Source organism: Oncorhynchus mykiss, chromosome 12, assembly GCF_013265735.2.
Source record: "Oncorhynchus mykiss isolate Arlee chromosome 12, USDA_OmykA_1.1, whole genome shotgun sequence".
Taxonomy (NCBI): Eukaryota; Metazoa; Chordata; class Actinopteri; order Salmoniformes; family Salmonidae; genus Oncorhynchus; species Oncorhynchus mykiss.
The window spans coordinates 24973860-24994876 of NC_048576.1; the positions used below are offsets into that span (position 1 = coordinate 24973860).

General features: G+C 47.4%; 1 protein-coding gene across 3 annotated transcripts in view; it reads right to left on the bottom strand.

The window, feature by feature from the left end:
* The window catches only part of LOC110537244 (seizure protein 6 homolog), a 227352-nt gene extending 222254 nt beyond the window's left edge, over nucleotides 1-5098 (bottom strand). For all 3 annotated transcript variants that reach the window (XM_021623135.2, XM_021623134.2, XM_036937253.1), the window contains exon 1: nucleotides 4763-5098. In XM_021623135.2, coding sequence (XP_021478810.2) covers nucleotides 4763-4847 — 85 coding nt within the window. In that variant the 5' untranslated portion in view covers nucleotides 4848-5098. The remainder of the gene's footprint in view (nucleotides 1-4762) is intronic.
* Between the last annotated feature and the right edge of the window lie 15919 nt (nucleotides 5099-21017).

Sequence of the window (21017 nt, forward strand, 5' to 3'; positions counted from 1 at the left end):
GCAATCGTTGTCTGAATGTGTACTTGTGCAAGTGTGTGTGCATGTGTATGTATGTGTGTTTATGTGAAATTTGGTGTTTCTCAACTAGCAGAACTGCCTCCTAATCACATAACATAGATTATCCTCAAATATAATCAGTTTGTGAGGGGGGAGTGATTGAAGTGAGAATTTTAGTAGTCGATAAAAACTAATCTGCCATCTGAATCAGCCACAAAGTATAGTAGCATTAGCTAGCTTGTCTGAAAAAGCAGTTGTGTAAGTCAGACACATTACCAATCCTAATGTTTGTGTTTGGCTTTGCCAATTTTCAATTACTTGTAAAGCTGCTATCCCCTTCCTTGATCTATCCACAACATCATTATCTTACTCTGCTACTTAGAATATGTTTACCCTTCCTGATGAATTCAATTACATCTTTTCAGAGGAAGTTACTGTGGGGGTGGCCCTGCCTGGCTGAGGTCAACGCTGGCTGTGAATACTAAAGCTACTCCTCCAAACACATTACACAGGCTATTACCTGCTGCCTTCCACATGGCTCTACCCGACCCAGCTGGGGCCTCTGTGCCGACCCAGATTAAGTGCTTTCTAGATGGGATCTGGCGTTCAGAACAGGGGGAAGAGAGCTGCAGCTGTCCCTGTGCTTAATCGTTTCAGAGAACCAGCTCCTCTGCACACGCCACTCCTGATTAGAGAGGTGTGTACGCAGCCTGGCAGAGCATGAACACTGGGGGGGATCACCACACTGACTGTTTTTTAGTGGGAGAGTGGTAGTAGGATCGATAAGGCAACAGGCCTAAGGCACAACAGCTGGAAACTCAGCCCATTCTGCTCTGCGTTGACAAAGTAGCAGCAGGCATCTGAGGGAGGTCAGATGTCAAATGGAGGTGGACATGAGAGGCAGAGAGGGAGGGAGAATCCACTTAATCTTTTTCAATCCCTGACCCTCTCTTAACTGCTTCTTTCCCCAGTCCTCTCTGTTGAGAGTGATATATCATAAAAGGATTGGCTGTGAGTGATGGCATCTGCTCCTGAAGAGATTTTTTAGTTCCTCCACTGAATGCACGCCACTTGTGAAAAGGGCTGCGGTCGGTGTGAACCCTTCTAAATGTGCTTCATCCCACTGGAGATAACTAGGAGAGCGATGAGAGGAACCATCACAATCTGAAAATGGATTATATGTCCTCCTGAAGAACCTGCTCATCAAATCCGTATCTATCACCAAAGAGCCATACCCAGGGCCACTTAGAGTGAAGGAATGGTAAACAGCCATTAAAGGTTCCATTGTCATGTGTGCTCCATCTCTGGCCTCTGGGTCACCAGGCTGCTCATTATGGCACACACCTGTCACCATCATTACGCACACCTGCGTGTCAGACTCACCTGGACTCTATCACCTCCTTGATTACCTTCCCTGTATATGTCACTCCCTTTGGTTCCTTCCCCAGGCGTCATTGTTTCTGTTCCTGTGTCATGTCTGTGCGTTGTTCATTCTTCTTATTTTGTATTATGTTGTGTTTATTTATTAAAACACTCACTCCTTGAACTTGTTTCCCGACTCTCAGTGCACATCGTTATATCCATGCTCCTCTCTAGGCTAAGGTTTTGACTACAAAGCCACCCCTTATTTAGCTGTACAAGAGAAACTGAATTCATTTTACACTGAAAAAATACAGCAACAAAATGTCCAAGTGACAGAATCATTGCAGTGTAAAAAAAAGATTCAGTAAACAAGATATTTACAGAATAGTTTCCACAGAAACATAAACCTCTGAATCCACATTTGAAAAGATGACTCACATTAGAGTGCACATGACATACAGTGAGAGCAGAAAGCATTTGCACATGGAGAGCTGAAATGCCAGCATTTAGCCAGGCTGTATGCTCCACCTGGGAGGCCGAGAGAGGCAGAGAGGCAGAGAGGCAGGCAACGGCTCTGTCAGGTGCCAAGCCCGGAAAACGGGGCATTCTGGCATAATGACTCTCATTTACAATTGACAAGCTGAAGGAAAGCGAAACTAATTATGACAGCGTGCAGATGCTGAATAGCCCTTGATGAAGTTAATCACCAGTAATTCAAAAAACAGGTGTCGAACATTTTCTATCCCCTCCTATGAAATTACAGGATGATCAGAATTCAAGGGTGTGCAGTTTAATTGAATGGGACGTCCGCTGCATCCCCCCCCCCACCCCCCCCCCCCCCCTAAAAAACACTGTGAGGAAACGATTACTGTGGATCACCATGAATGACAAGCTTTCTCTCCTCGCTTTGAGATGAGGTGCGGGTGTCAACCGTTTATCTAAAATGCTCTATCCGTGATTATATTCATGGTGGCTTTATGTCTTTTTGAGGCTCTAGAGTGCAAAACTGCATGCTATCATTTTAAAGTACATCAACTTAAATTAGCTTGGAATTCTATTAGAATGAGAAGTTGACAATATTTCATTTTCTCAGTTGCTTTCTACATTTGGTTTTGTTTGTTGTCTACAGTACATCTATCTGAAAGTGGAACTAGCTGCTCCCACCCAATCTCAATATCAAGCTCCCACAAAACTGGGGGTGGATATCTGTGTCCCCAAAGGCCAAAAATGAAAGATGGACTTTCAGTGAAAACCTCTGTCATACAATCTAAATGGATTTGAACTCTTTAGAGTAATAAGTACCCGTTTCCAGGCGTATTTCAGCCGCTGAGCCCACATCCAGCACATGGGTAATAATCCTCCATTCTTCCACAACAAGGCTTCAATAGCTCATTATTCTAATCATAGGCTTTCATCTTTAGTACAACATTCAAACCAACAGTGTCGTGTCAAGGACAGCTCCATCAACCAGGAGGGGCTCGTAATTCATTTAATGAGCTGCAGGATACATAAAACATCCCCAAATCCAATCTTCTAGATCCCATATCACACATATTACAGGAAAACATTCAGATAATGTGGAACACTGTTACAAACACACTCTGAATTACTGTGAAAATGTTGGAAACACAAATGTGTGTGCATACGCGCGCGCCTGTGTATTATAAAGAGCATGAATGGCATTCATGTTCCCTCTCTTTAAAGACAAAGAAGAAAGGTGAAAGGTCAGACCATACAATAGCTTAAGATAGATGCTGATCACTGAGCAGTAATCACACCATTGTAATTCAAGGTGTTAGGCTATTTGTCTCTAACCAAATCTTTGAATCCAGGCTGACTTCAACCATACAAAGTAATGCACAAGGCTTGGTTTTCTGCTTCTTGAAAGTCTGAAGCATTAAAAGCACTGCTCAAGTTTACACATAGAAAACACAACATGCACATTTATTCTGGTTATTGTTATCGTTGAATAGCTGCAGCCCTGAATGCACTAATGGAAACTGCCAAAGGTTACATTGCTTTAAAATACTGTGTGCATTTTGTTCTCCCTGTAGTGTGTAGTGGTGAGTGGTGAGCTGTGAGCAAGTGATGCTGCTGTGTTTATGGGTCGTTCCATTTGGCACTCCTTTTGATTCCAACCAAACCTTCCCTGCATGTTTGCACATTGTAGAAACGACAAGATAGTCACTTTTTGGGCCTGTATGCCTAAACATTCAGGAGATATAGGTGCTCAAAGTTGACCCATTTAGCATACCCCTCCCTACCATGAGACATCCAAGCCTTCATTACTGAAAAGATACATATTTGAGTTTGATATCATTTTAACGCTTACAAACAGGGTTGTCAAAATGTTTTTAAAAAGCTGTACTTTTTTTTTTTTTACCTTTAATGACAACCATCTAAAAATGCATAAACTTTTTTTATGCTGATGTTAAGTAAGACCATTGCACTGTGTAAATAGGTAGAGAGGCGTTTCCCGCAGTACCAATAAACTATGTCAAACAGTTCGGTCAGTAATCTTCAGCGATTCCTGAGGATTAGTCTCTCGTTACTGTCTGCCACATGGACCCTCTCACACACAAATAATAAAGGGCTGCTCACCCCAGTGTTGCGTTCATTTTAGTTTTAGGTGACTCCTAATTGTTTGTTATGTTATTTGATCGAATTTTGACTCATCATTGATGTTTTCTTAATCAGAATGGCAGTATTTTATTTCCATTAATATTATATTCCATTCCTTTACAGTTGCATTGAAAGCCCTCTGATTCCAGTTGCCAAAAACCAAAACAAACTTGTTGTGATAGTAAGTAGGTTAAGTACTTTACTCCTAAAATGGGTTTCACGAGACCCTTTTCCATTTTATTTGAATCAAGCAAGATGATGATTAACTATGTTAACTGAGAGTGTATTTTATGTTTAGTATTATATGCCTATGTAATTATCTTTAATAGTTTATATTACATTTTTAAAGGGCTTGCTTAACTTTTGTTTATTATGACTAGCTCTAGCTTGATTCAGTTGATACAATGATGCAAACATATTCAAGTATAAAATAGCAAAACATTATGTAATGCCTTGAAAGTATGTAAGTAACCTAAGATATGCTAGGCTGCGACTTTTTCTTTCTGCTTTCCTCGAGTGCTTTGGGCTTTGTAGTATTTTTATTGATTGTAGACAGACAACGGTGCATGTGAGGACATCAGGGGCAGAATAGAGCGAGTCATACCCTTAATGGATTTAGGCATATAAATATAGAACTACTGAAAGCACAAACACACTTGTAGATCTGGTTTCAGGAGCTATGTGGCATGGTACAGTACGCGGATCCGTACGGGCTGAGATCACAAATAGACTACTCTGACTAACATTAAAAACTCCACGTAGGACTGAATCTATTTCTTACCTTGTCCATGTGTGTTTGTCACCGCAGCAGCGAGAACCAACACCGTAACGATGACGTGTAATTGGAGGTCTCTTCTCATACACATGTCTACTGAAGTCGAAGTGCCTCTCTGATCACAGAATACGTCCTTGCATTAAATACTTTCCGGAGCAAAATAAGCAAACGAATAATAAAACGTCCGTGAGGTCTGTAAAACACAGAGAAAGCCGTGCTGCTTTTGCACTTATTTAGCAAGTCGAGCAATGAGCAGATCTGACAAGAATCAACTGAAACGCAGAGTCCGTTTAATTGTAACGCTCAGTAAGCGGATTGCTGGCTCTCTGTGCTGTCAGCACCTTCAGGACAGCTAGCACGCCGCGGAAGCTTCAGCACCATGGACAGCTCCTAGCGTCAGCAAACGGTACAACTTCCGCTCCATGGAAAAGTTACCACTCCGTATTTGGACAGTGCATTTGTGATGAGCAACAAATCACACGCCTTTTTGTGGTTAGATATTTAAAAAATGTCAATAATTATAGGATATATGCATGCATGTTATTGCTATAATTTTGAGAACGGGAAGATCAGCCTATAATCAAAACTAAAAAGTGAGCAATAGCTACTTGTGTTATAATTTCAGTCATAGTAAGGGTGAAATGTTTTATATAACACATATAATAACTCATTTTGCTCTGTAATATTTGACCTGTCTGTCATCATCCAGTCACTGAACACTTAAAAGGGCAACAAATAATAAAGAGCAACGCTCATACAGTAGATTCGTACCACTTGACTTTTTCCACATTTTGTTACATTACCCTCATCAATCTACACACAATACCCCATAATGACGAAGTGAAAATAGTTTTTTAGATTATTTTTTTTTCAAATGTATAAAAATATATATTAGAAAAATATCACATGACATAAGTATTCAGACCCCTTACTCAGTACTTTGTTGAAGCACCACTGGCAGCGATTTCAGCCTTGAGACTTCTTGGGTATGACACACCTGTATTTGGGGATTTTCTCCCATTCTTCTCTACAGATCCTCTCAAGCTCTGTCAGGTTGGATGGGGAGTGTCGCTGCACAGCTATCTACAGGTCTTTTCAAAGATGTTCGATCGGATTCAAGTCCGGGCTCTGGCTGGGCCACACAAGGACATACAGAGACTTGTCCCAAAGTCACTCATATGTTGTCTTGGCTGTGTGCTTAGGGTCGTTGTCGTGTTGGAAGGTGAACCTTCGCCCTAGTCTGAAGTCCTGGGCGCTCTGGAGAAGGTTTTCCACAAGGATCTCTTTGTACTTTGCTTCACTCATCTTTCCCTCAACCCTGACTACTCTCCCAGTCCCTGCCACCACCATGCTTCACTGTAGGGATGGTGCCCGGTTTCCTCCAGACTTGACGCTTGGCATCTGGCCAAGAGTTCAACCTTAGTTTCATCAGACCAGAGAATATTGTTTCCTTTTAGCAAACTTTTAGTGGGCTGTCATGTGCCTTTTACTGAGGAGTGGCTTCTGTCTGGCACTCTGCCGTAAAGGCCTGATTGGTGGAGTGCTGCACAGATGGTTGTCCTTCTGTAATGTTCTCCCATCTCCACAGAGGAATTCTGGAGCTCTGTCAGTGTGACCATTGGTTTCTTGGTCATCTCCCTGACCAAGGCCCTTCTCCCCCAATTGCTCAGTTTAGCCGGGCGGCCAGCTCTAGGAAGAGTCTCGGTGGTTCCAAACTTATTTAATTTAAGAATGATGGAGGCCACTGTGTTTGTTGGGGACCATCAACGCTGCAGACATTTTTTGTACCCTTCCCCAGATCTGTGCTTCGACACAATCCTGTCTCTGAGCTCTAGGGACAATTCCTTCGACCTCATGGCTTGGTTTTTGCTCTGACATGCACTGTCAACTTTGAGACCTTATATAGACAGGTGTGTGCCTTTCCAAATCATGTCCAATCAATTGAATTTTCCACAGGTGGACTCCAATCAAGTAGAAACATCTCAAGTATGATCAATGGAAACAGGATGCACCTGAGCTCAGTTTAAAGTATCATAGCAAAGGGTCTGAATACATATGTAAATAAGGTATTTCTGTATGTTCCTGTAGATTGACGAGGAAAGCAATTAATTTAATCAATTTTAGAATATGGCTGTAACGTAACAACATGTGGAAAAAGTCAAGGGGTCTGAACACTTTCCAAATGCACTGTATGTGATGAAGAACATGTGTAGCCTTCAGGCAACTTTTTTTTATCAATGATAAGGTATTAATTGGTTGGTTAGCCTCGTCTTGATGCATTTGAACTTGCCTGAGCCTCATTTGCCCTGTGTTATCAAATGTAGTCATAGCCTTCATACAGAAGTTCACTAGGTTCTTCTTTTCATGCTCGTTTGGTGAGGTGGATTTATTTTTCTGTCTGTTTATAGCACCTCAGCCCTGACTCTGGTCTATAAGCTGAATGGCTTAACACATCGATCGGAGTGTGAATCTCACCTTGGCAGTATTGAGCTGACACCACATGGATGGCATCATTACACTGCATATGATATTCAGCCTCAATGCTCCCTCCTAAAGTAACAGTAACCATGTGTTGGCAGATAAAGTAGTGCAGGAACTGAAATGGTGTACAGGCAGCTACAGATGTAGGGTCTAATTTGATGAACCTGTTGCAGTTGAACTTTCCTGAAATGCAGGACATTTAAAGTTGCACTATGCAGAAACCATTGCTGGTTGCTAAAACTCTAATACTTTGTCCAATTTCAGTTTATGTAGCAAAATATGATAGTATAGTGTAGAGAATCATTGTACCATGTACACCACTGTGAAATATATTTTCTATAACCAAAAATATTGTTGTTGAAGCTGATGTAACAAAACCAAAAGTAAAAGGCCCAAAAGTCTTAAAAACTTAAGAACGGAAGTATAGAAATAGTGCACATCTACCACTTCTTAGATTGCTTTCAAGTAGAATGATAGATCTATAACTCACATTTCTATGTGAATTTGGTCAGCTCGCCCAAAAAGTTACATACAGTATTGGCACTGTATTTGAGGATGAAAAAGGCTACTAAAGTTTGTAATTTCCACTCTAACATTTCAGACTTGGAGCAGTTTATACAAAAAATTTATAAACTCCCCAAAAAACATCCATTAATTATAATCCACATAATAATTCATCATTTCCTGTAGCTACAGGATTATTTTCCTGCTGTAGCAAACTGGCTCAAAGTAAGATCCTACATCTGTACAGGTAGTCCATCATGCAAGATAGAACAGGAGAAAATCAATTCACAAGAAAAAAATAAAAGGAGAGTAAGACAAGACTTGGAAGCAGGAACTACAGGATAACAGTAAGTCCCATCGTATCTAATGTACCAGGAATGCAAGATACCCTAGTGTTATTTCATCATCATGCCTAAGTAAAGACATGGTAGCCCTTTCCTGCAGTCAAATTACCCAGGGGCCTCGTGTGTGGAATGTGTTAATATGTTTCATCATTTCATAATAAATCATTTTTTATAGATTTTTTATGCCAAAACTCTCTACATGGTACATTTACCCACTGTCTTCTTTTTGTAGCCTATAACCCTGTGTGTGAGGTGTATACTTTTGTTTCAAAGTAGATTTGTTTAAGACTACCAAGAAAACAATGTGTGACCCTGAATTATACCACCCTGCGTACCACTGCTGGCTTGCTTCTGAAGCTAAGCAGGGTTGGTCCTGGTCAGTCCTTGGATGGGAGACCAGATGCTGCTGGAAGTGGTGTTGGAGGGCCAGTAGGAGGCACTCTTTCCATTGGTCTAAAAAATATCCCAATGCCCCAGGGCAGTGATTGGGGACACTGCCCTGTGTAGGGTGCTGTCTCTCGGATGGGACGTTAAACGGGTGTCCTGACTCTCTGAGGTCATTAAAGATCCCATGGCACTTATCGTAAGAGTAGGGGTGTTAACCCCGGTGTCCTGGCTAAATTCCCAATCTGACCCGCAAACCATCACGGTCACCTAATAATCCCCAGTTTACAATTGGCTCATTCATCCCCCTCCTCTCCCCTGTAACTATTCCCCAGGTCGTTGCTGCAAATGAGAACGTGTTCTCAGTCAACTTACCTGGTAAAATAGCGGAAAAATAAAAATAAATTAGCCCACTGCAGTAAAAGGTTCAACCAAACTGATCCATAATGTACATGGAGCTACATGTTTTTACTCTCTCTGCTAGCTGCTCCACAACCATTTGTTTTAGACATTCCAGTCATTCTCGTGTATAAGTAAAGGTGGGATGTGTCATGATGACTAGACAGCGCCTGCCTACACCGTCACACCTCTTGAAGAGATGTCTCCACTTAAATCAAATCAAATGATAGGTGGACTAACAGTGAAACGCTTACTTACAGGCCCTTCCCATCAATGAAAGAAAAAGGAGAAATAATAGAAAAGTATAACACGTTACAATTAAAGTGAAATAAATGCACAATGAGTAACTTGGCTACATACACGGGGTACCAGTACCAAGTCGATGTGCAGGGGTACGAGGTAATTGATGTTGATATGTACATATACAGTAACTAGGAATACAGTGACAGATAATAAACAGTAACATGTATGTGATGAGTCATAAAAGTTAGTTAAATACTCTTTGGCTCTTTTTGCACTAACTATTTAGCAGTCTTGTGGCTTGGGATAGAAGCTGTTCAGGGTCCTGTTTGTTCCGGACTTGGTGCATCGGTACCGCTTGCCGTGGATAGCAGAGAGAACAGTCTCTGACCTGGTTGGCTGGAGTCTTTGACAATTTTTAGGGACTTTCTCTGACACCGCCTGCTATAGAGGTCCTGGATGGCAGGGAGCTCTGCCCCAGTGATGTACTGGGCCACATGCATTACCCTCTGTAGCGCCTTACGGTCGGATGCCAAGCAGTTGCCATACCAAGTGGTGATGCAACCAGTAAAGATGCTCACAATGGTGCAGATGTAGAACTTTTTGAGGATATGAGGGCCCATGCAAAATCATTTCCCGAATCCTGAGGTGGAAGAGGCGTTGTCGTGCCCTCTTCACGACTGTGTTGATGTATGTGGACCATGATAGATCCTCAGTGACGTGGACACCGATGTGGACACTCACTAAGACTTCACTGGTTGGGAGTCTCTGCTGGGTCTTATTGTATGTCTATTACATTTCCTGTGGCTGTGTGACGGTAATGTATGTAAATTGAATGTCACGGTCATCGCAGAGATACCCCTCTGTCACTTTCTCACTCCATTTGTTTGACTCTGTCTCTCTCGGTTTGTCTCTTTCTCTCTCTCTTTGTAGCTCTCTCTCTCACCCACCCACCCACTTTCCCCCTTTCCGGCTGAGTCAGGCTTTCATTTGGAATGTGTGGTACCCCGTCAGTGAAGCTCACTGGCCCAGTTAAGCAAGCCAGAGGTCTTGCTTGGAGTCAGACATTTGCAGCCAAGCCTTCATTTAGTTAATGGGCAGGCGGTCAAGGCAGCCGATGAAAACTAAGCCTGTGAAATGAAATGACCAGTGTCTCAAGGTAATGAGCCACATCAGTGGTGTGCTGTTACAAGCATTAAGGTCAGCATTAAGGTCATCTTAGATGGCTGGATGTTAAAAGCATTTATCGTATTGTTGAGGGCTCACCGTGTTTCATGTCACGTGCAACTGACAAACAAAATATGGAAACTGGATGCAATGTTTTAGATGTTTATTTGTACTGTTAGGCTTTCAGCCAAACAAGAAAACACGATGTCACATGGTATCAGAGGGCCTCTTACTTACCTGATAAGAGAATTGTGTTCTCCAGGTACATAACCCAATTTAATTATATTACTCTCAGTCTGCAAACCAGAATTTGTAAGATCCTGGTCGAAGGAAACAGACGGAGGCCCAGCTAGAATAGTCAAAAAAGGTTTATTCGCGGGAACGTTCTGGCGTGCACAGTACAAAGACCTTCATTTTATAGTGACACACATACTTCCACACAAAACATTAGTTATCATACGCCCACACTGTCCTGCTACCCAGCCTACATAGGGAGAGACCCTGGGAAGTTCTCAGTGCCCCAGCCAAGGTCGGCCCCGAATCTTGCTCAGACAGTCCGTTATCAAGATACTAGATATATTGTCACCAAAACATTCATTCTGACTACGAACTACACTCTCAAATATATTTCTACTGACTAACTCACACAGATCATTAAAATAGTCTAATGATTCTAATTAATTTCATACAATCATATGGTTTCAGAGGGTAATATTCTAATAATTCTAATCATATAAATTATATTTACAATCCACCCTGAATGACTAAATAATACACACTGATTGATACCTAATATACTATATGGAAACATAAATAGTATCCACAATTAATCCTAACCAATACATGTACGTATGTACATTTGATATTCATCCATGACTGTTATATGCCTAAATCCAATTGCAACGCTTCCTGTCAGGATTTTTATTACAATCTTCGTAAAAATACAGTCTTAACCCTCAAAAACAGTTTCATCCAACATGGGCTCCTCGTAGTTGAAAGAAACGGTGCCATCTCCTAGGCCTTGAGGCCTGTATTCGTCATCACACAGGCCGGAGCTCGAAATCGGTCCGTACCTCACCATCTGTTGCGTCATTGACCTCTCCAGAGTCCTGATAGCAAAACTCACACAGGGGACCAAACATCCAAACAGAACCAAAACACTCATACAGGTGAAGGTTGCCCACAACACAGTGATTATAACATTTCTCCATTACCCCAGAGTTCTCTGCCAATTCATGAGCTAATCTGATCCGTCTGGAGCTGTGTTATCGTGGATGAAAGTACAACATTCTGCTCCGAATATGACACCCACCATCCTTTTCAGCCAGTAACATATCCAATGCTATCCTATGTAAACTCTATTGTCAAAAATTCCTGACGGAGCACTCCTTCTCTCTCATCTACCTGGTTCTAGGTCCTCATGGTTGATAAGGGTGAAGGGCATGTCTAACTGCACTAGTGCACAACTACCGGTCCAATTGGTAGGCGGGTCAGGCCACAGCCTCACCCCTCCACAAACCACCAGACATCCGCTCTATTTCCACCATTGCCCTCATTGCCTTGTCAGTTGTAACATTCTCTGTCCTGTTGCAGAGAATGTGACGGAGCGAGCCATGCAATAATAATGTCCTCCTGTAACTATGAAAGGGGGAAGTCTGGATGTAATGGGCACATGGGGATATAGATAATGCAGTTCAATGCAAATGTCATTGTGTGGCTTCCCTGCCTTCATGAACAGCTTTACCATACAGGCCATTCCCCTGGGTTGTAACGGTTCTCTTGTTGTGAAGTGGAGGCGGACCAAAGCGCAGCGTGGTGGTTGTTCATTGTATTTATTGACGACACTATACATGAACAAACTAACGGAAAAAAACAAGAAACGTGAGAACTCAAAACAGCCCTGTCTGGTGCAAACACAAAAACAGGAACAATCACCCACAAACACACAGTGAAACCCAGGCTACCTAAATATGGTTCCCAATCAGAGACAATGACGAACACCTGCCTCTGATTGAGAACCATATCAGGCCGAACATAGAACTAGACCAAAACATAGAAAAACAAACATAGACTGCCCACCCAACTCACGCCCTGACCATACTAAATAAATACAAAAACAAAGGAAATAGAGGTCAGAACGTGACAGTACCCCCCCCCAAAGGTGCGGACTCCGGCCGCAAAACCTTGACCTATAGGGGAGGGTCTGGGTGGGCGTCTGTCCGCGGTGGCGGCTCTGGCGCGGGACGCGGACCCCACTTCGCCATTGTCTCAGTCCGCCTTATTGTCCGCCTCCGTGGCTTACTCACCATGCCCACCCCTCTCAATGACCCCACTGGACAGAGGGGCTGCTTGGGACAGAGGGGCAGCTTCTCGGGACAGAGGGACAGCTGCTCGGGACAGAGGGACAGCTGCTCGGGACAGAGGGACAGCTGCTCGGGACAGAGGGACAGCTGCTCGGGACAGAGGGACAGCTGCTCGGGGCGGAGGGACAGCTGCTCGGGGCGGAGGGACAGCTGCTCCGGGCGGAGGAGCTCTAGCGGCCCCTGGCTGACTGGCGGCACTGGCGGCCCCTGGCTGACTGGCGGCCCCTGGCGGCACTGGTGGCCCCTGGTTGACTGGCGGCACTGGCGGCCCCTGGTTGACTGGCGGCACTGGCGGCCCCTGGCTGACTGGCGGCACTGGCGGCCCCTGGCTGACTGGCGGCACTGGCGGCCCCTGGCTGACGGGCGGCATTGGCGGCTCCTGGCAGACGGGCGGCACTGGCGGCGCTGGGCAGACGGGCGGCGCTGGCGGCGCTGGGCAGGCGGGCGGCGCTGGCGGCGCTGGGCAGACGGGCGGCGCTGGCGGCGCTGGGCAGACGGGAAGCTCCGATGGCGCCGGGCAGACGCGAAGCTCTGGCAGAGGCGCCGGGCAGACGGGAAGCTCCGGCAGAGGCGCCGGACAGGCGGGAGGCTCCGGCAGAGGCGCCGGACAGGCGGGAGGCTCCGGCAGAGGCGCCGGACAGGCGGGAGGCTCCGGCAGCGGCGCCGGACAGGCGGGAGGCTCCGGCAGAGGCGCCGGACAGGCGGGAGGCTCCGGCAGAGGCGCCGGACAGGCGGGAGGCTCCGGCAGAGGCGCCGGACAGGCGGGAGGCTCCGGCAGAGGCGCCGGACAGGCGGGAGGCTCCGGCAGAGGCGCCGGACAGGCGGGAGGCTCCGGCAGAGGCGCCGGACAGGCGGGAGGCTCCGGCAGAGCTGGAGAGGAGGAAGGCTCTGGACGGATGGGCCGGAGAGACAGCCTGGTACGGGGAGCTGCCACCGGAGGGCTGGGGTGTGGAGGTGGTGACGGATAGACCGGGCCGTGCAGGCGCACTGGAGCTCTTGAGCACCGAGCCTGCCCAACCTTACCCGGTTGAATGGTCCCGGTCGCCCTGCCAGTGCGGCGAGGTGGAATAGCCCGCACTGGGCTATGCAGGCGAACCGGGGACACCGTGCGCAAGGCTGGTGCCATGTAAGCCGGCCCAAGGAGACGCACTGGAGACCAGATGCGTAGAGCCGGCTTCATGGCACTTGGCTCGATGCCCACTCTAGCCCGGCCGATACGCGGAGCTGGAATGTACCGCACCGGGCTGTGCACCCGCACTGGGGACACCGTGCGCTCCACAGCATAACACGGTGCCTGCCCGGTCTCTCTAGCCCCCCGGTAACCACAGGAAGTTGGCTCAGGTCTCCTACCTGGCGTAGCCATACTCCCTGTTAGCCCCCCCCCCAAGAAATTTTTGGGGCTGACTCCCGGGCTTCCATCCACGACGCCGCGCTGCCTCCTCGTACCAGCGCCTCTCCGCTTTCGCCGCCTCCCGTTCTTCCTTGGGGCGGCGATATTCTCCTGGCTGAGCCCAAGGTCCTTTACCGTCTAATTCGTCCTCCCATGTCCATACCTCCTCGCGCTGCTCCTGCTGCTGCTTTCTCCTTTGCCCATTACCACACCGCTTGGTCCTGTTGTGGTGGGTGATTCTGTAACGGTTCTCTTGTTGTGAAGTGGAGGCGGACCAAAGCGCAGCGTGGTGGTTGTTCATTGTATTTATTGACGACACTATACATGAACAAACTAACGGAAAAAAACAAGAAACGTGAGAACTCAAAACAGCCCTGTCTGGTGCAAACACAAAAACAGGAACAATCACCCACAAACACACAGTGAAACCCAGGCTACCTAAATATGGTTCCCAATCAGAGACAATGACGAACACCTGCCTCTGATTGAGAACCATATCAGGCCGAACATAGAACTAGACCAAAACATAGAAAAACAAACATAGACTGCCCACCCAACTCACGCCCTGACCATACTAAATAAATACAAAAACAAAGGAAATAGAGGTCAGAACGTGACAGTACCCCCCCCCAAAGGTGCGGACTCCGGCCGCAAAACCTTGACCTATAGGGGAGGGTCTGGGTGGGCGTCTGTCCGCGGTGGCGGCTCTGGCGCGGGACGCGGACCCCACTTCGCCATTGTCTCAGTCCGCCTTATTGTCCGCCTCCGTGGCTTACTCACCATGCCCACCCCTCTCAATGACCCCACTGGACAGAGGGGCTGCTTGGGACAGAGGGGCAGCTTCTCGGGACAGAGGGACAGCTGCTCGGGACAGAGGGACAGCTGCTCGGGACAGAGGGACAGCTGCTCGGGACAGAGGGACAGCTGCTCGGGACAGAGGGACAGCTGCTCGGGGCGGAGGGACAGCTGCTCGGGGCGGAGGGACAGCTGCTCCGGGCGGAGGAGCTCTAGCGGCCCCTGGCTGACTGGCGGCACTGGCGGCCCCTGGCTGACTGGCGGCCCCTGGCGGCACTGGTGGCCCCTGGTTGACTGGCGGCACTGGCGGCCCCTGGTTGACTGGCGGCACTGGCGGCCCCTGGCTGACTGGCGGCACTGGCGGCCCCTGGCTGACTGGCGGCACTGGCGGCCCCTGGCTGACGGGCGGCATTGGCGGCTCCTGGCAGACGGGCGGCACTGGCGGCGCTGGGCAGACGGGCGGCGCTGGCGGCGCTGGGCAGGCGGGCGGCGCTGGCGGCGCTGGGCAGACGGGCGGCGCTGGCGGCGCTGGGCAGACGGGAAGCTCCGATGGCGCCGGGCAGACGCGAAGCTCTGGCAGAGGCGCCGGGCAGACGGGAAGCTCCGGCAGAGGCGCCGGACAGGCGGGAGGCTCCGGCAGAGGCGCCGGACAGGCGGGAGGCTCCGGCAGAGGCGCCGGACAGGCGGGAGGCTCCGGCAGAGGCGCCGGACAGGCGGGAGGCTCCGGCAGAGGCGCCGGACAGGCGGGAGGCTCCGGCAGCGGCGCCGGACAGGCGGGAGGCTCCGGCAGAGGCGCCGGACAGGCGGGAGGCTCCGGCAGAGGCGCCGGACAGGCGGGAGGCTCCGGCAGAGGCGCCGGACAGGCGGGAGGCTCCGGCAGAGGCGCCGGACAGGCGGGAGGCTCCGGCAGAGGCGCCGGACAGGCGGGAGGCTCCGGCAGAGGCGCCGGACAGGCGGGAGGCTCCGGCAGAGCTGGAGAGGAGGAAGGCTCTGGACGGATGGGCCGGAGAGACAGCCTGGTACGGGGAGCTGCCACCGGAGGGCTGGGGTGTGGAGGTGGTGACGGATAGACCGGGCCGTGCAGGCGCACTGGAGCTCTTGAGCACCGAGCCTGCCCAACCTTACCCGGTTGAATGGTCCCGGTCGCCCTGCCAGTGCGGCGAGGTGGAATAGCCCGCACTGGGCTATGCAGGCGAACCGGGGACACCGTGCGCAAGGCTGGTGCCATGTAAGCCGGCCCAAGGAGACGCACTGGAGACCAGATGCGTAGAGCCGGCTTCATGGCACTTGGCTCGATGCCCACTCTAGCCCGGCCGATACGCGGAGCTGGAATGTACCGCACCGGGCTGTGCACCCGCACTGGGGACACCGTGCGCTCCACAGCATAACACGGTGCCTGCCCGGTCTCTCTAGCCCCCCGGTAACCACAGGAAGTTGGCTCAGGTCTCCTACCTGGCGTAGCCATACTCCCTGTTAGCCCCCCCCCCAAGAAATTTTTGGGGCTGACTCCCGGGCTTCCATCCACGACGCCGCGCTGCCTCCTCGTACCAGCGCCTCTCCGCTTTCGCCGCCTCCCGTTCTTCCTTGGGGCGGCGATATTCTCCTGGCTGAGCCCAAGGTCCTTTACCGTCTAATTCGTCCTCCCATGTCCATACCTCCTCGCGCTGCTCCTGCTGCTGCTTTCTCCTTTGCCCATTACCACACCGCTTGGTCCTGTTGTGGTGGGTGATTCTGTAACGGTTCTCTTGTTGTGAAGTGGAGGCGGACCAAAGCGCAGCGTGGTGGTTGTTCATTGTATTTATTGACGACACTATACATGAACAAACTAACGGAAAAAAACAAGAAACGTGAGAACTCAAAACAGCCCTGTCTGGTGCAAACACAAAAACAGGAACAATCACCCACAAACACACAGTGAAACCCAGGCTACCTAAATATGGTTCCCAATCAGAGACAATGACGAACACCTGCCTCTGATTGAGAACCATATCAGGCCGAACATAGAACTAGACCAAAACATAGAAAAACAAACATAGACTGCCCACCCAACTCACGCCCTGACCATACTAAATAAATACAAAAACAAAGGAAATAGAGGTCAGAACGTGACATGGGTGTATCAATTCCATCAAATGGAAAGGGAATGGTTGTCAACTGAGGTTTTGCTGTGGCGCAGGCATAACATTCTTCTTTCGCTACTGATCTGGCTGTATACTGAATACATTCTAACCATAGGTTAGAATCCTCATAACCAGTTCTCCACCTCAATCACTTCCTTAAGATCTTTCGTCTGCACTATCCGCACCGGCCCTTGGCTCTGGACGACTCCACTGTCAGTATCTGTTCTGTCAGGGGCTCTGCTTGTATTCTGGCTGACGATAGAGCTATCACCTGGCTGACGATAGAGCTATCACCTGCCCTAACTTCTTCTACCCGGAATGGGTACTATGGTGTCAACCAAAACCTGATCAAACCCAACATAGCATAACCCTAGATCCTCCTTCTTTATGTTTTTAACGGTAATTTGTACCTTTATGCAATAGTTCTCTCGCTCCGGATTGCAGTCAAAAACCCTCACCTTCACTATACTCCATCTTCTTCCATACTGGGTAAGCGGATTCATATAGCCCTCTCTCTCTGTGTGGGCTATGACCTGCTTACATTAACTACATGGGGACCTGCACAGATATCTTCCATAATGGCTCATAGTCCTAGACTGCCAAGGAGTCAGAGACCCCATTTGGTCTACATAGAACTCCACTGAGACATCCTTCCCAATCTCCACTCTCACTTCCTGTTAATCCAGATCAAGTGATCTCTTGTGCTTGGTTAATACAAAATCCTCATCGTCTAAACTATGGGTTTAGGCTGCATTCTCGGGATGGGTCATGCTGTATTTAGGAATATTGCTCCCACAATAAGACAGCTTAGACCAATCAGCACTCCTGTAAAGCCCCACCCTTTCCCAGAGAACATGTCCTCATGTAGAGGCCAGCCCACACTTTAACTTCTATGAACCTACACAGGGAGAATAGGGTGGAGTCAGGGAATCATCGTTAGAGAGGTAACCCCCAACCCTTATTGGAATTCGGTTCTCCTCCTAACACTGTGATTGTTCGACAGTCTCAGTGTGTCTTACCCTCTTGCAATGTGTGATATGAACCCAGGTAGCTCTTTCAGCTATTCTCACCACGAAGGCTGTCACCAGGAGCACTTGGTATGGCCCCTCCCAACGGGGCTGCTTCCCATCTATTCTCCTCAGGGACTGGATTGATTGAATCACCTTCTCCTGTAGAGCATAAAATCTTACAGGTTTGGTTAACAAACAAACAGTCTTCTCATTGTTCTGCTAGAACCTAACTCTGTCATTCTATTTGTTCTATCTGATTCGCTAGAATGTCATTCATTATTTAAAAAACTAGATCCTAGTAAACCAATTCTAGGGATAATATCTTGACCTAATATTTCAGTTACCATAATCGTGTCTGCCAAGTAAGTTGGTAACGCTATAAAAAAAATATGGTTTTTATTATTATCCAATAGACCAAAGTGTCCTATCCTATCCTCCCTTTGATACATGGCTCCGCCCCTGTATCAATATTGCCGCAAATCTAAACAATTCTCTGTCAAGTGTCTTATCTACTTTAAGAGTTATCTGTGCTGCTTTGTATGGTCTTAGATGTATATGTGCTTGTCTATGTAAACACTAACCTTTCTCTCCTTTCTTATTTCACAGGCACTAGTCAATGCTACTATTTCGGCCTGATGTGCCGAATAATTTCTGGGCAATGTTTCCATGTTTAACACCTTATTTCCAGAAACCAACTAATCTTTCATTCCCCCTTTGTCTCTATTCAGTAACTGTTATCTACCCATTCTGTGTCACTCCTATCTTGCTGATTTCCTGGCCCCCCTTCCCCACCTTCTCCTCTCTGCTCCCAACCCTTCAAGGTCTCAGCAGTCTCAGTAGTTTCATGTCACGTGCAACTGACAAACAAAATATGGAAACTGGATGCAATGTTTTAGAAGTTTATTTGTACTGTTAGGCTTTCAGCCAAACAAGAAAACACGATGTCACATGGTATCAGAGGGCCTCTTACTTACCCACACAGAGTAGAATTAGAGACCTCCAGTCAGAGCTGTAGCAACACCAGAGCCAGGGGATTCTTAAAAGCATGCTGTGGTAATCAGCTCCCATCACAAATATACCATATAGCTGTCCTACTGCAACCCCTTCTAGTTACACTTTCACTGAACAATCATCAACCATTAGGGCATTGTGCAGAAATCTATTAGCTCTAAATGAACAACCATGCATACAAATGTTCTCTATTCTGACTTTTGATATCATTAGCTTTGAACTAATTTGCTGTATTATTCCATGTGTTCTTTACATCAGCAAGGTAGAGGAGATGTTTTTTTTCACCCAGTCCAGGGTTAAAAACTGCTGTGCGTCATAGAGTAGCGTTAAATGCATTGACTTTCTCCAGCTGTACAATATAAATGGGAACCGAGTCATCCTGAATAAGGCTCGATTAAAACATCAGGTTACCCAACACTTCCCCATAATTCAGATGGGATGAGAAGTGAGAACACTCAGACTTGGGAAGTGAGAAGAAAGTTTTTCCGCCTTTCCTCCTATACATCCCAAATGAGGCCTACTGTACTCCAGTCTGCAGGGTCTAGGGCTCCAGGCCCCCCAGCAGCAGGTTCTGTGCCCTTCCTCAGCTGCCAGCCATATTTATCTCAATAAGCAAGGAGTGCCCTCACAGAGCCCCTATTTAAGATCCCTTTCCCCCAGAATACATGTCCATTTGCCACACAGGATAGTAGCTTCCTGATGAAGTCATTCTAGCTGCACGGACCATCTGGCAGAACAAAGGAATTGAATAATATTACCCCCAAAAATGCAATCTATTTGCGATGCTATTCAACAAGCAGCACCACAGATTAGTTCACCCATTCCTTGGGGTAGTGTTCATGCCCGAGTTATGGGGTTTGTGTGTTTTGGTTCTGGGGCCTTTTCCTGTGTTACCTTTTCCTGAACAGGGATGAACTTAGAGAATGTATTTATAGAGATCCCCCTGTTGGTTTAATGGCATGAATCATCATGGAGCTGTATACAGTGCCAATGAGGGCAGTGTGAATTGAGAGGAGGGGAGGAATTTAACCCAAGCCTACGCACAGTATGGCTCCAGCAGGTTGAACAATAAGCCTCTGTTAATGGTTCTCAGTCGTTTTTAGCCAAAGACTGACTGGTAACCTGGGACTGCTGATGCACTGAATAAACACAACCTAATCAAACAACACTCCCATCTTGGACAGGGAGAGTCAATATAAAAGACATTGCATAGTGCACTTAGGAAGAGCTGCTACTCGCAAATAACTTTTTTATTTATTTCCACAGCAGAGATGTCCTGCCCAGCTGCTCAGTCAGAGCCAGTCCCAACACAGGACTTCAGTGGATGTGACCACATGGACTCTGCTGCATCTGTTAGCCCCCTGATCGTTGCCTCTGACTGACAGCTATATGGTGAGCAGTGTCTGCCCAGTCATGTGGAGCACAGCCAATAGATTCAGCAGACTATGCTAAATGAGAGCTGTATCCCCAAGCTCAGCAGTGTCAGGTTGACAACTCCAAAATGAACATTGATTTGAAATTCCTTCAACACCATGTTAATAACATTTGAAATTCCTTCAACACCATGTTAATAACATTTGAAATGGAACGTCGGTGAATTCCATAATCCACTCGTTTATTTTATGCATTTACATGTAAGTTAATATAAACTCTCTCAACAGAAACATTCGTCATAATGTAGCAAGTAAAACATGACATTTTGCATGTCAGAAATGTACAGTATGAAATGAAAATTGAGTTTAAAACTCAATCCCATGTATCATATGAAATACTGACCGAACAGACATATTGTTTGTATTTACAAAGAGGTGTTTGAAGCACAAACACATTAGTGGAAACACAGGCTGTTCTCAGGGAAGGTCTGGATGTAGCTGGATGTTTGACTCGCGTCAGGGACCATTTTTGCATTTTAGCTCATCCTAACCCTTTTCCAAACCTCAACCTAATTCTCCTAACCTGCCACATTCATTTTCCTGACCTGTTCTCTCTACCTGCTACAAAAAGTAACTTCTGCTAGTCAAAACCAGCTGGCCTGCCCTGACAACAGTCTAGG